Source organism: Vigna unguiculata, chromosome 6, assembly GCF_037176805.1.
Source record: "Vigna unguiculata cultivar grain cowpea cultivar isolate G323 ecotype 2 chromosome 6, ASM3717680v1, whole genome shotgun sequence".
NCBI classification, from domain to species: domain Eukaryota; kingdom Viridiplantae; phylum Streptophyta; class Magnoliopsida; order Fabales; family Fabaceae; genus Vigna; species Vigna unguiculata.
In genome coordinates, this window is record NC_140797.1 from 46,064,316 (window position 1) to 46,079,203 (window position 14,888).

Consider the following 14,888-nt stretch of genomic DNA (forward strand, 5'->3'; position numbering starts at 1 on the left):
ATAGGCTGTGATGTGATCCATTGTCCATTACCTTGTCCTGGGTCACTATTTGTTTCTGTTGTTTACATAAGTTTAATCTTCAACACAATTTTTTTGAGGTCCACGAGTTGACAAGTAAAGTCAGAAGCTTGTGTCACTGACCTCCTGGATTTGTTGTAAATGTAAACTGTTTGGTGAAGTCTGCTTTGTAAAACAGTTTTATTTAGTGCATTCAAATCTTTCATTACATTAGATGGTGAAATTGTATTGTCAATTTCCACAAGAATTATTGATGTTGCAGCGACTGAAGTTGCTATGCTTGAGCCGCAACAAGCTTTTTGTGGAGGATAGAAAAATTGAAGATTTGATCTGACTATTAGTTCAAATAATTTTAGTTGTTTTATTATCCTGCAATCTGTATCCAACTTGTCATCTTAAAGAAAAAGGCATAGATTGGTGGTTAAATTCCAAAGATACCATTATATTCTACCAATATTTTCCAACCTGTCTTTACTTAAAGAAATCTATGTATCTATCAACCACATGACATAACCCACTTATCAGGTACCCTCTCCCTCACGTGCTTCGGGGTTTTTTTTTTTTTTATTTTACTACCGCATATTTAAAAAACATTCTTCATAGGACAATATAAGAGAGTGATAAGAAATTTTCATGAGGTTTTATTTTATTTTAAATTATATGGTTATTGATTTAAAATTATTTTATTTTATTGGCTAAATAATTTAATTACAAATTCTTTTATGAATTTCATTAATGAGATATTATTCATAATATGATTGAGACTAGAATAAGTTTAAAAAGGGTATTTGTTCATTTTTTTTACGAAATAAATTGAAAAAAGAAATACACTGTTAAAGTTTATTTGTTCATAATACACTGTTAAAGACTAATTGAGATACAGTTTGAGTTTATGATATCTCTGTGTAGAAAATAATACATTTTGAACATTAATTTAAATGAAATAAAAGCTTATGAAAATAGAATTTAAGAATTAAATCAAGATGCCGATTTTAAAAAGTAAAATAAAGTTTTGGAGAATGAGAATATTTAGAACTTTCCTTCAATATGGTTTGGACAAAGGACACTTAACCATGCTTCAATTTTATTATTTTGTTGCAATAAAACTTTGACATTATTTGCACTGGAAATTCTACTCAAAATTAAAATACTAATTAACTTTCCACATTTAATGAACTTTATCTTTATCTCAACATCTCTATCTTCTTTCAATGCGTTAAGAAGCTTCTTTTTTTTTTTTTTTTATAAAATGTATTAACAAGTTAAGTATACTTTAAGACTATAAATTTCTTACATCAACCAATTAGGAAATACTTTGGATATGAATTTCAGCAAGGTTATTACAAAAACAAATAATTTTTAAGGCTTATATGCGTTCTTTATGACATAAAATGAGTGAATTTTTACTTTTGTTATCGTAAATGCTTTTTTATTCTTCTTTTTTTTAAAGAATACATCTTTTGATCATACGATACTAATCAATTCTTTATTTAATGAACAAAATGTCAATTTTTTTCTTCTAAACTAAGTATTGTACTATAATATTGACATGCGTTACCTTAAGATAAGTCAAATAAATATTATTTATCTATCTTAAATTGTATACAAAAGTCATAAAGTAATAATTTAAAATTTTAGAAATATAAAAAAAAATATTTTACCAAACTAAAACAAAATTTCACATATTTTGAGAATTAAACAGAGTAATTTTAAATTTTATAGGAATGAAATTTAAAAATAAATAGGAACCAAAATCAAAATTTCCTAATTAACTTTAAAACACATTTACATCAATTTATATGAAACTTTATTATTAAATGAGAGTTTAAACCTTTACACTATTCGTATATCAAATTAAATTCAAATTTGGTAACAAAAATATTATTTCAAAATTACACTGTAATCCTTCTCAAAAATATGCGAAGGATAGTATGAAGTGAAAGAATCATTTTAACAATAAAAATGAAAGTAGAAATCATATAACGTGTTTTAGTGATAGTGTAACCTTTAAATATTTATATTTTACTATCCATACGTATATTTGTACTCTCAAACGAGTACAAGCCTGTAATGCATATTCTTTCATTCATAGACGTGAATTTCTATGTTGTTCCCCTTTGATCTGCACTTCAGGTTTCATACGTAGGCCAATCGTGCAAAATATTTCAACATTATAATTGTTAGGAATAGTCCAAATGTGAGTCAATGTCTTACATTAGATAGAATAAACAAAATTAAACATTACATAAGAATAAAGACTCATAACACAATTGTCTTAAAATTTTGGTGTAAAACTGGTATCAAATGTTTTATATGAGTAAGACAAATGTCATATAATCATATAAAATCATAATATCTTAATGTCTATGATCATAACCCATGTGACAAAATTATATAACCTATCAATAATGCTTGCAAGAACAACTGCACGCAAACAAACTCGTTGGAAACATGGTATAACCTACAAGTAAGTATCAGTATAATATCCTAGGAAAAGAAATTGGAGTTTTTCTTGTTAACAAGAAAGTTTCTTTTCATGTTCTTGAACTGGTCGATGTGTAACAAATCATTCATCACAGAAAGATAAAAACAAGATTTTAACATGACAGGATAATGAGAAAAATCCATTTTCTATTGATCAGTGATCACAGAGTTAAAATTTTTTAGGAGTTAGGAAAACAAACTCACATTTATAACTCTAATGATTGATGTATTTTACGAGAAAAAGAGGGTGAAAAATACTAACTCTTTCACTAACAATTTACTCATTTGACGTCTGGTAGTAACTAGTATATTGACATGCAGAGTATGGATCTAAGGTAATTCCTGCCAAAGAGCGATGTGTAGAACTATATAGGATTATGTGAATGGAAATCTTTTTACAGGAAAGAAACCAATTCAATCATGGAATCTGTGGATTCCAATTTGGTTATCGACGACACACTTGTTCATATATCATCTATTCGAGATTGGCCTTGAACTGTTGCAGAAATTCACGTGAAGCTCGAATTGGTAAGGAAAAAAGTCACGGCGTCATTAACCACAATTAATATAAGCCACTGTTAATGATAAATGTATGATTGGTGATGTCTGACTCTGGTTGAGTTTTGTGGTCCGTGCTACTGTTAGGTAGTTGATTATTAGTTGTCATAGCTACCATGATTTATGCAAATAAATAAACATACCAGCCTTGTTTTCAGAATTACAATCTTCTACAAACTTGGGTAATTATATAAGGTCACCGATAATGATTTCATTTAATCTTTTGGCAGCACTTACGTAGTTCCTTTATTTATTACATTTTTTTTTCTTTCATTGAAAACAAAAGGTTACATGCGAGATGGTGATGGACGTGATTGTCAACATCCAACAGCAATATAACTTAGCTAGTCTCTATGTATGAAGACAAAAACATGTTCCCACTTGAGGACAGACTGCCCCATCATATATACTGGTAAAAGCATCACCCATTTCGCATTCCTGATTCATTCGTTTGATTAAATGAACATTAGGTTGTATTGACAGATGTATTTCAGATCTCAGTTTCATTGGTTTATCTTATAGTTTATACAACCGTAGTTACTATTTGTTCATCTTAGATGCCTGATAACAATTTATTATTGCAGCAAAGCCTCAATAGGAAATATCTGTGTAGTTCAAGGACTTCTGATGGAAAGGAAGGAGATAGAACATGCCATAATCAAAAGGCTATGTTTGAGACAAACACGTTATTTGTCTGATTAGGTCATGAGAGTGAATATGGTAGTATATATAGACCATAGTTAACCAAAATCGGTAAATAAAAAAAAATTAACAGTGTATTAACAATATTCATGACTTAACTGATAATGCCTTGGTGCTTCTAACGTGAATATTAACAAGCTACACAACTTATCTTGATGTGACTAAACAACTTACCCTTTTGAGCGACTAATTTGAATCCAGAAATTTACAATTGCATCAGATGTGAAGGGAGAAGATTTTGCATCGAAATAGCATTCAACTACAGAGAAATACAATATCATTTGTATGGCCAGTCTTAGTTCGATTCCTTTCTTGAGAGACAATAAAGATTAACATTGACAGAAATCACACATAGATTCCAATCTCAAGGCTCCCACTTCCCCCATATCCCAACATCCTGATAATTTATTTTCCATGAAAACGTACTGCAGCTCAACTTGATGCCCTCAGTAATTTGGTTCCAAATCAAATCCATATCAACAATTTGGATGGCTTAACAGTGATTGACAAATTTAGTATTTTCAAACAGATATGAACTGCGTAAATTGCCTCTAACTTGACTGCCAAACTTGAAGTCCAAACTTATGATTCAGCATTTATGACTATCCTTCATCCATCTTATGCTTTGGCATTGACTATCTCTGTCAATGAATGTGTCAAGTCAAATCCGATACCGTGATTGGCATAAGATTCATTCGTGAAAGGGGTAAATTGACATGGCATAATTATCATTTCCCCTCAACCGAATTTCCTCAACAATTTATTTACCAGAAATCTCCGCAAGAACAGAAGCCATCCTTGAAATGGTGAAACCGATTTGAATCTCTCAGGATAATCTCCCTTCTGGTTGTCTTGGACATGAACTTAACCATCTCATGACAATCACCACATACTCGTAAGTTCTTGGCGACCCTAATAGTCCTGCCTGGGGACAGATTTAATATACCAAAAGCCACAGCTAACTTCTCACTGTGCCCACACAAAGCCGCTTCCTTCTCCGTGTCGTCTGCATTAATCAACGCATACCTCATCTTTGGAGAATAACCTTCGTTCTTCATCTTTATTCTCAAATTATTCAGCAATGAGACTATAGTTTTGGCTTGAGGGTGTGCAGAATCTGCAGAAACAAAGGTGGTACTTTTTCCTTGGACCTCTATCCAACTACAGCCTGGGCTCTTTTTTAGTCCCAGCTTACTAATCCTCTCCCGTAACTTCTTTACTTCTTCCCACTTTTCTGCCTCTGCATAGACGTTGGCCAGAAGAACATAATATCCTGTGTTGTATGGCTCTAGCTCAAAAACATGCTCTGCCACTTTTTCTGCTAGCTCCACATCATGATGGATCCTACACCCACAAAGCAAGGCACCCCAAACAGTAGCATCTGGTTTAATTGGCATTGTCTCAATGAAGTTGTACGCCTTAGACAGATTTCCAGTGCGGGAAAGGAGATCTACCATGCAAGCGTAGTGCTCTAACTTGGGCTCAATGTTGCATTCAGTCATGGAATTAAAAAATTCCCATCCCTCATTCAGTAATCCAGAATGACTACAGGCATAGAGTATGGAAGTGAAAGTAATCTCATCAGGCTTAATACCTACAATCCTCATCTTCTGAAAAGTGGCAATTGCTTCATTTCCCAACCCATGCATGCCATACCCAGTAATCATAACGGTCCAAGAGATCAAATCCTTCTCAGATACCATATCGAAGAGCAACTGTGCATGAATTAGCGACCCACATTTTACATACATGTCGATGAGTGCATTGACTACATGCAAATCTGATGAGTGCCCATTTCTCAATATCCACCCATGAATCCCTCTGCCTACGTCAAGAGCAGCAAGGCTTCCACAAGCTGGAAGAACACAAGCCATTGTAAAGCCATCAGGTCTTGATGCTTCTTGCATCTCAGAAAAAAGTTTAAGAGCCTCATTAGGGAGAGAGTTTTTTGAATAACCACCAATCATGATATTCCATGAGACAATGTCCTTCGCTGGAATTTCAGAGAAAACTCGATAAGCTTCTTCCATGCTTCCACATTTTGCATACATATCCATGAGAGCATTACACACGGGCAAGCTCAAGGTCACGTTGTTCTTTCTAAAGTAATTGTGTACATCTCTGCCTTTTTCCAGTGAGTTGCTATAGGCGCATGCATGAAGGACACTAGTCATGGAATAAACATCTGGACTAACCCCTTTGCATTCCATTTCATAGAATAATCTTATTGCATCATCATATAGACCTTCTCTTACATAAGCAGAAATTAATGAAGTCCAAGAGACAACAGTTGTTTGACCCATTTTCCCAAAAACTTTAATTGCGTCATTTAAATTACCACATTTTGAGTACATGTCTAATAAGGTATTGTTAAACCTACCTTCCCTGCCAAAACAAGTTTTCACTCCATGACCATGAACTGCTCTCCCAAATGAAAGACTACCAGCATTCGCACAAGCTACTAGAACATTAACCAAGGTAGCCAAATCCACACCAACCCTTAAAATAAGCATCTGGATGAAAAAATCAAGTGCATTGTGGTAAAAACCATTCATCACGCACCCACTTATCATCGAATTCCAGGACACAACATCTTTCTCACTCAATTCATCAAACAACTTGTGTGCAGTGTCAACTCCTCCACTTTTGAAATAAGTTGCAATTAAGGAGTTAACAACAGTATTATAAGAACCAAAGCCTAGTTTATAAATATACCCATGTATTCTTTTACACTCCCCTACCCTTCCCAAAGTAGCAAAACACTTTAAGATGCATGAAAACGTATAAGAATTCCCTGTAATCCCCAGTTTCTGCATTTTCCTAAAAAGATATATACTTTCACGATAATCACCAATCTTTGCGTATTCAGACATCATAAGATTCCACAGAAAAACCTTGTTATCACTGAGAGTATGATCGAATATCCGTCTCCCTTCTCTTAAGTCTCCACAACTCACATACATGAACACTAGTTTTGGACCCAAAACCCCTTCAATTGGTATCCCATTGGAGGAGATAATTGAATGAACCATCTTACCCTCTTGCAGACGCTTACGTTCAGCACAAAGCTGCAAGATAGAAGCGTAAGTGTTCAAGTCAAGCTCGGAATTTTGGGACAGTTTGAGCAATTCCTCGGCATTCCGAAGATCACCCACCTCGCAGAATTTGCTAATTTTGGCGTTTTCATCCAACATGAAAGAGACACCGACCCTAGTAATACGAGGAACATCCAAATTTGAAGATAATAAACATTTTCTTGAAGATTGTCTGAAGAAGATGAAACCGTTCAGAGGTCTGGGATAATTTGCTTCATTTGAATGACAGCTACAAGTTGAGCAGCTGCTAAAGTTGGTTATGATTCTCAGCATTGTCAACATGACTCTTCGCTCCTCCTACTTCGAGATATAATCTATCATCTTAAATCTATATCTCTATCTATCTATCTGTATATTCTTTAATCATTATGAAAAGTGTATGAATTAATTCATGAGTCTGAGAAATAAAAGTGTCAAATAACTATTTAAAATTAAATATTGTTATTTTAATTTTTAAAATGTGCATTTATTATTATTATTATTATTATTATTATTATTATTATTATAAATTTCATAATCATTATTATATGGAAAAGAATAAAGCAAAATGAATGTTAATTGCTTGAAATGTAACCAACCATGAAAGCAAATAGCAGTTACTGGAAAATAGAAGCATTAATTTAAGGTTGCTTCTTCCTCTACCTTTATATATAAAAAATCTTAACAATTTCTGAATTAGGCAATTCAGAGATTATTTTCTTCTTTAAAGAAAACTTTCAGATTCTATAATTCATAAGTCAAAAATAGTTTTCGGATTTTGTAACTCAAAAGTTAAATGACATGATTTTTTTTTTCTTAATTACTATTGACTACTGGAATTATACGGTTCAAAAGTCAATTTTGACATTATAAGCCGGAATTTTTTTTTTTTGGAGAAAAAGAAAATTAGATTATGCAATTTAAAAGTAAAAAATAACTTCTAAATTGTTTTATACAAATTTATATTTGACTTTGGAATTTTACAATTCAAGAAATCAAAATGGAAAGTCTTTTTGTATGCGGTGCACAAAGAAATGTATGGAGGTGCAAGCAAAAAACTGCCCGATTTAAATACTTGACTTGAAAAAAAAAAAGTCTGAAGGAGAAGATGCAGTTGAAAATAAAGTTCAGTAACATAATTTGAAAAGGAAAACAAATTGCAAGAATGTAAGTGGAAAAGCAATTTAAATGACTAAAAATTTTAAAAAGAATGAAGATGCAGGAGAGAAAGGCTTTCAAAGAGTAAACCAAAAGCAAGAAAAATTGCAGACATGTAATGAATTTCATTTACATGTTATGTAAGACATGAAAGATGTTACGCGATATTTTGTCTAATAGTTTCCAACCACTAAAATTGGATTCGAGGTCTTATACACAGATTTTTGTTTTTAATGATCGAGAAATTGATAAAGACATTTATGTTATAACTGACTACACATATTTGATAAAATTATGATATTTATCTGGATATTCATGACATTAATAATTGTTGATAAGTTTCATTTTCAGCAATTGATTTCAAACTTCAGTTATTTAACGTGCAGCTCAAAGTATATTTTGAACACTTAAAAAGAAAAGAAAAATAAAAATTTCATACTAGCATAAATAAAATATACATCGTATAATTGTTATTTCTCCTGCTCAATGTCTTTACTTTTTTATGTTTTCTTTGTATCAAATGATCGTAAATGCATTATATTATAATAAATAAAACATTTTTCATCATCTGCTCGCATAACTTTCTCAGAACTTTTCTCAGTCTAAATACCATTGATTTATAAAGGAAACGGCAATATAGTCATCACAATAATTGGGAAGAAGACTCAAAGTTTGAAAAAAAGTTATATACTTGAGAATCAAGATCATTTATAATAAAGCACATAGCTGAAGAAACTACACTAGAATGACACACAGCCAAATAAATCCAAAAAAAAAAAAAAAAACAGAAAGAAATGAAATAAGTGAAATAAGTGAAAAGGGGGAAATAACTTTAACTTAAGTGTTTGTTTTGCAGTAAATTCTTGACTTGATTCTTACAAATAAGATCTATTGTCCCCAAATGTAAAATACCGTGTTTGTGTGTGTAATATATATATACCTCAGAACAACACCCTCTCCAAAATTTGCAACTTGAGCTGGTAATTTCTTCACACGGAAGTTTCTCATCTTCATGGCACAAACCCTATGTTAACTAGGACATATGGTTAAGCATTAACATCACTAAAATCTGATGCATCATAGCATGTATGCCAGAAATCCACTCACTCACTATATTTAGTGAGAATGAAGAATTGAAGGCAAGAGTAATATTGGAGCTTGATTCACCAGCTAGAACACATTTACACGAAAAAACCATGACAGAACAAATGCTATTACCAGGCATGCCATCAAGAAGTTACAAAATGGTTGTCCTGGAGAGCATCCACCAAACCTGCGGGATGAGTTGCCACCGTCTTCCATGAACCTTCTTTCATTCCACTTTTCCATAAATTCGTAATTACTAACACCCGATACATTTGTTGCAGTCTCACTACATATTTCACATAACCTGTCATTAAAAATGGTAGCCAATATCAATAATTTATTTGATAATGGATTATAACAAAAGGCACTCACTTGTAAAGGACCATCTTCAAATTTGGCACTATACAGTAGAACTTTAGCATAGAACAAAAAATGGTCAGGATGATAACAACTTCTATAAGCTTTTTTTATTAGAAGATATTGCTCAAAGGAACCTCACGGATAATCATATCTCCAACAATTTAGTTTTTAACCAAGCCAAAACAACAGTGTGTAATTCACATGGAGAACTTAACGTACTGAGACAGGGCTTTTGTTATTGTATTTCAATAAATTTTATTCAGAAATTGCTTAAATAAGCTCTTCTCTATGAAGATTCAATTTGTGGTGGTGATATAAGTATAAACTTACTTTTCTAGAGCATGCCCCATATGTCATCTGAACAGAGAAACATCAGATCCCAAAGAATCTTCAACAAGACAGTTACAAGAGGACTTTCTTTTCAAATATCAAGGACATCGACATGAATATCACGATCAAATGCAATAACTTGCTAGTTTACAAAGTGGTATTATTTAACCTCAAGTTACAACAACTAGAAGCAATTTGCTAATCATATTTATCTCTAACCCATTATTACCTAAAAGTGGAAATCCACCGGCTGTGTAGAACCCCATTAGCTATAGGAACTCCCAATTGGTTGATGGCTACTGATATGCACTGCATAGCTATGTTTGACTATAATAGATATATAAGCGGTAACAAACTTTCCCTTACAATTTCGTTCTATGACATTGATTTACGCTTAACACACTTTCTAAGAAATACCAACCGACAGCAAATAGCAGTACACTAAGCTAAGCCCTGGTATGAATCTAGAAAGGATTTGAAGAAATGCTAATAATGGTATTGGAAAGTCAAGTTCTAATCTAAGAACACAATCAACACATGTAAAAGGATGCCACAGACCTCAAGATTTCAAAAGACAAGTCATGGAAACACAAGAAAGATAAAACCTTCACCATACTACTGTTGAAATTATTAATTTTCCTTGTTATCAAGGTACTGCAGCACGCACAAACATAAACCAACGAAAAGGGCGAGACGAATATTTGCTTCCAGAAATTATGCCAAATTGGATAATTAAGTAAAAAGAAACCCATGAACCCCCACATATTTAGGAAATCAAAAACTTCAAAAAATGCAGATGTTATTGTTTATCTGCAGCCTAGAATCAAAAACTGGTATTTGGCAAAAACATACCTGTTCCCCTTAAGCTTGAACCACGCCTCAGCACAATGAACATGTGCAATGCCTAGCTCATCTTTACATGCACAACCAAGCTGAATCAAATCTGAAAACATAGCACTACTAGCAGCAGGGCCAACAGTTGCTTCATTTTCATCCGATGGTTGCACAGAAGCCAGATGGCAAATCCTACAAATCTGTTCACCTTTAGAATTCTCAGAAAACTTTTTGCGGCTGCTGCATTTTATATCAATCACACATGAATTTTTATCAGTTTCAGACGCCCCTTCTGGTACTTTCATGGATGTAAAGTTCAACCCCGATTCATTAACTTCTGCTTCCAACTTCCTATTATTCTCATTCACATACTCAGTCTCAAAAGACTCGATTACAACCACAGTTTCAATCACTTCCTGATTAACCAAATGGTTTGGATTATAACTAGTTCCCTGATCAACCCCAAACAATTTATTATCACTGATATTTTCTTGACCATGCTTGTCCTGACCCTTAACTTCCTCAAGCTCCTCCTTTAGCTCCTTTTCAGATCCCAAATCCTTACGCACCTCTCTTGAAGTTGCAGTTTCTCCCCTTATACCAACTCTGCCACTCAAGTTGTTCCCATCTACTACATCAATAACTACCCCTTCAACCAAATGACTCGAATTCCCATCTACTCCTTCATGAACCGGACCCATTATCTCACCTCTTTCTTCGCTTATGTTTTGATCCATCGACGGTTAGTTCACTCCCAAACAATGGCACTGTACGAACTCCACCTAAAAACGCTCCCTTTATTAATTACAGAGGATGAACAATGCGGTCAAATGGATGGTGGAAAATTCATATCTTCCAATGACCCACTTCCTGATTCGAGCAGATATTTTAAGAAATAATCAACTTAAAATAAAAGGAAACTGGGGTGTCAACTCTGAGATGGATGACCTCACTCTCCAAGAAAACAAAGTCCCCAAAATAGCCGCAAAGTGATGGGGTTTACCTCCAAACATTAAATTCCACAAACAAATTCAACTCCGAGATGTTTCCAACAGACCCAGGCCAGGTAAACCTGCCTGGCTTTCTTCATGGATTTTGTTGAAGAACAAAAATGATTTTTTTTTTTTAAGTGGGAAATAAAATAGGAGCAGGGTTAAGTGAAGAAAGGAACTGGAAAAAAAAAAAAAAAACAGTGAGAGAAGGAATTTTCAGTGCAATTGGATCATTAGAATAATTGGGCAAGTAGACAAAACAAAGGAAATAAAAGGTGACTACTTTGTATTCGCATATTTAATAACAACAGCAACCGTAAAATTAATAACCAATTAGATGTATAATTAATTATATCTATAATTATATATTATTTGAATATGAATATACATGTTAGCAAGAAAAAACAACTTTCACATACAAAATTGTGTATGTACGAAGGCTAAGGAGAGAAAAATTATTGAAAAGTTTTTCTTTAGAAAAAACTACTAAAAATAATGATAAATTTCAAATACCGGAAAATTTTTATAAATTTTAATCATTGTTATTTCAATTTCTAATGCATGATTATTGTTAGAAAAGTACAAATCAAGAGAGTGGTTAGTTATGAAATGAAATTTTGCTGAAATTTACCATTTTTAATGTCTTGACTAATAATAGAGTATTTGCCAAAAAAGATTACATGAGAAAATGTATTATTAATAATTTGTCATACACATCAGCAAACAATTATTTTACCATGAAAAGTGCTAAAATTCCAAAAATAATTTGATCGAACATGGAGAGATGAAAAGATAGATAGAGATGAGTAGATGATACAAAGATAAGATTTATTTATTACACTACACTGTATAAAAAGAAAAGTCATTTCCTATTATTTATTGCATGAATTCCTCGTTCAGTGTTATCTGAAACTGAATATAATTAATGAGCAGTGTACGGGGAAGTGGGTGTGTGTATGGTGGCACAAACCAGAACCTCCAACCAGAAAAGGGTGGTGATGTGCAAGAAATTTGCATGGACCTTAAAAAGTTGTGGTAATAGGAATTACGTAATTAACTAGTACTTTAATACTTTTTGACAAAATTTTTATTTTTTTTTAAATCACATCAAATATTTTTTTTAAGTCACAGCAAACTTTCTTTTTATTTAATGAAATACTATCATGTGATTATTGTCAAAAATTTGTGAAAGAAAACTTTGTTAAAAAATTAACTAACAGACAAGAAAGCAGTTTTTGGATTCATCCAGTTTTTAACTACTGGCCGTCAATCTCTTCGCTCAATGACAACTATAATTATCCATTAATGTCTTCCCTTTATTTGTGTATGTTGTCAATTTGTCCTTTGTGTTATTTTATTTTTTTGTCATTGTGCATTTGTTGTTCATTTGTTCTTTTGTGCATTTGCTTCTTCTTCTGCTTCTCTTGTGTGTATTTGTTGTTATTAGTTTGCCAAGTAATGAACTTCACACTTTGTCATTCATGTAAATTACAATGCATTTTTTAGTTGCAAATTTTTTTTTTAATCTTTGTCAATTAGTTTGTGGTTTATATCCTCTTTCTCCTGAGTGACTTCACTTTAATTATTGAAAATAGAAAAATTTTCACTAACTCTCCTTACTTTTGTTTGCCATTTTTATTTTAGCTTGATAGAAAAATGTTAAATTATAAAGTCTGTATTGGTATAAAAATTAAATTTATATTAATTTAATGTCATTCGTGACTTTTATTTATTTATTTAAAATGTAATTAAATAATAAAAATGTATGAAAGGGATCCACATTAAACATGTTTGTTTTGCTTATATATACCCTTCGATGAACGAAAAGACAGTGAATTGGAGTATTTTGTCCCTTTACCTCTTGGTGGTTTTTCAATTAAAATTCAAGACTATTGTGTATAGTTATTTTTGCAATGCCATTGTTATTTAAGGTGCTTAGAGTTCATTTCGATTGAGTTTAGATGAGAGGTTGAACGTATATTATTAACTAAGGTGTTTAAGTTTGTCATGGTTAAACTTTGATTTAATTCTATTGAAATTTATTTTTATTAAAAATTTATCAAGGTATATAACTATTACGAATTCAACAAAATGTAAGTTTAAATCATGCATTAAATAAATAAAAAAATCAAATAACATATAAAAGAGAAAATTTATAAATTCATTCGTTTTAAAGTTTTTTTTATTAAAAGTTATTAAATCTCTTAAATAAGTTTGATTCAAATTTTATTGATATTATATTTTCTTAATAAGCTCTTTGAAAAAAATTCAACAACTCATAATTATTCTTTTATATAAAATAAATTTTCAAATAAAATATTTTAATTCTCTAAGTTATCCATACTTCTGAAAAAAAATATATAACAAATTATCATGTGACATGTTTACAAATTATTAACGAATTTGATTTAGTAATAAGATAACACAATACAACTTATTAGACACTTTTTATTTATTTGTGATTATGGATCCTTATTTATTTATTTTTATGGAAGACAAACACTAAAATATGTACTTTATAGCATTTAAATTATATATTCTTAAGATGCTTGAATTTTTATTTTATTTTTTATCTTCTTATTGAACAAGACTTGGATGCGATATATATGAAACGAGATACACTGAGTCACTTTTTTTTATAAATTACGTCATTAAGATGATTTCTAGTACAATGTGACTTTTTGAAAATAAATTATATTATAAACATTGTCAACATTAACAACAAACCATACCTTTCAAAAAAAAATAAAAATCAATCTTTGATTCATAATATTGTAAAAATTAAATATTTTAACTAAACTGAAAGTCTTGTTTGATATAGCATTATAATACTGGGCCAATGGGTTGCATCGAATATTGAAGAGCGTGTAATGATTGAGGCCTACGGCGGAATGGGCCCCAACGTACACAAAGGAATTGAGTGTACGAAATAGTGTAGAAACAAGAAAGAGACTTGAATTCTTAATGAAAATAATTAATGTTTGAAATTTAATTCTTAAAACAATTTCGAAATTATTTATAACTTAATTAATTTATTTTATGAAAATTTCTATGTTATTAGTTTTATGAATATAACATCTGAAAGTTATTTTAATACACTCATCTAATAATAAGAAATATAGATAAACTTATTTTAGAAAAACAAATTATATAAACAAGTTGTTGAAGTGATTGAACTTACAATATACTAATTTAGACGCTAGTGATTTATTGTTTTCCAATTAGGGCATTGCCTCTTTTAGGGTCTAGTGGAGCTAGTTGTAGGCCCTGAACAAGTCCTGCGTCAAAGGGA

The 14,888-nt window shown here is 31.6% G+C and overlaps 2 protein-coding genes across 2 annotated transcripts; both read right to left on the reverse strand.

The window, feature by feature from the left end:
- Positions 1-3,985: 3,985 nt before the first annotated feature.
- On the reverse strand, positions 3,986-7,215 carry DOT4 (Pentatricopeptide repeat (PPR) superfamily protein). The gene has a single exon (XM_028075544.2). The coding sequence runs from the start codon at positions 7,137-7,139 to the stop codon at positions 4,527-4,529; it is 2,613 nt and encodes an 870-aa protein (XP_027931345.2). The 5' UTR covers positions 7,140-7,215; the 3' UTR covers positions 3,986-4,526.
- A 1,588-nt stretch (positions 7,216-8,803) lies between these two features.
- On the reverse strand, positions 8,804-11,793 carry LOC114186584 (uncharacterized). The gene is made up of 2 exons (XM_028074537.2): positions 10,623-11,793; positions 8,804-9,384 (listed from the first exon to the last, which is right to left on the reverse strand). Exons 1-2 carry the CDS (start codon positions 11,339-11,341, stop codon positions 9,165-9,167), a joined length of 939 nt encoding a protein of 312 aa, XP_027930338.2. The 5' UTR covers positions 11,342-11,793; the 3' UTR covers positions 8,804-9,164.
- Positions 11,794-14,888: the final 3,095 nt, after the last annotated feature.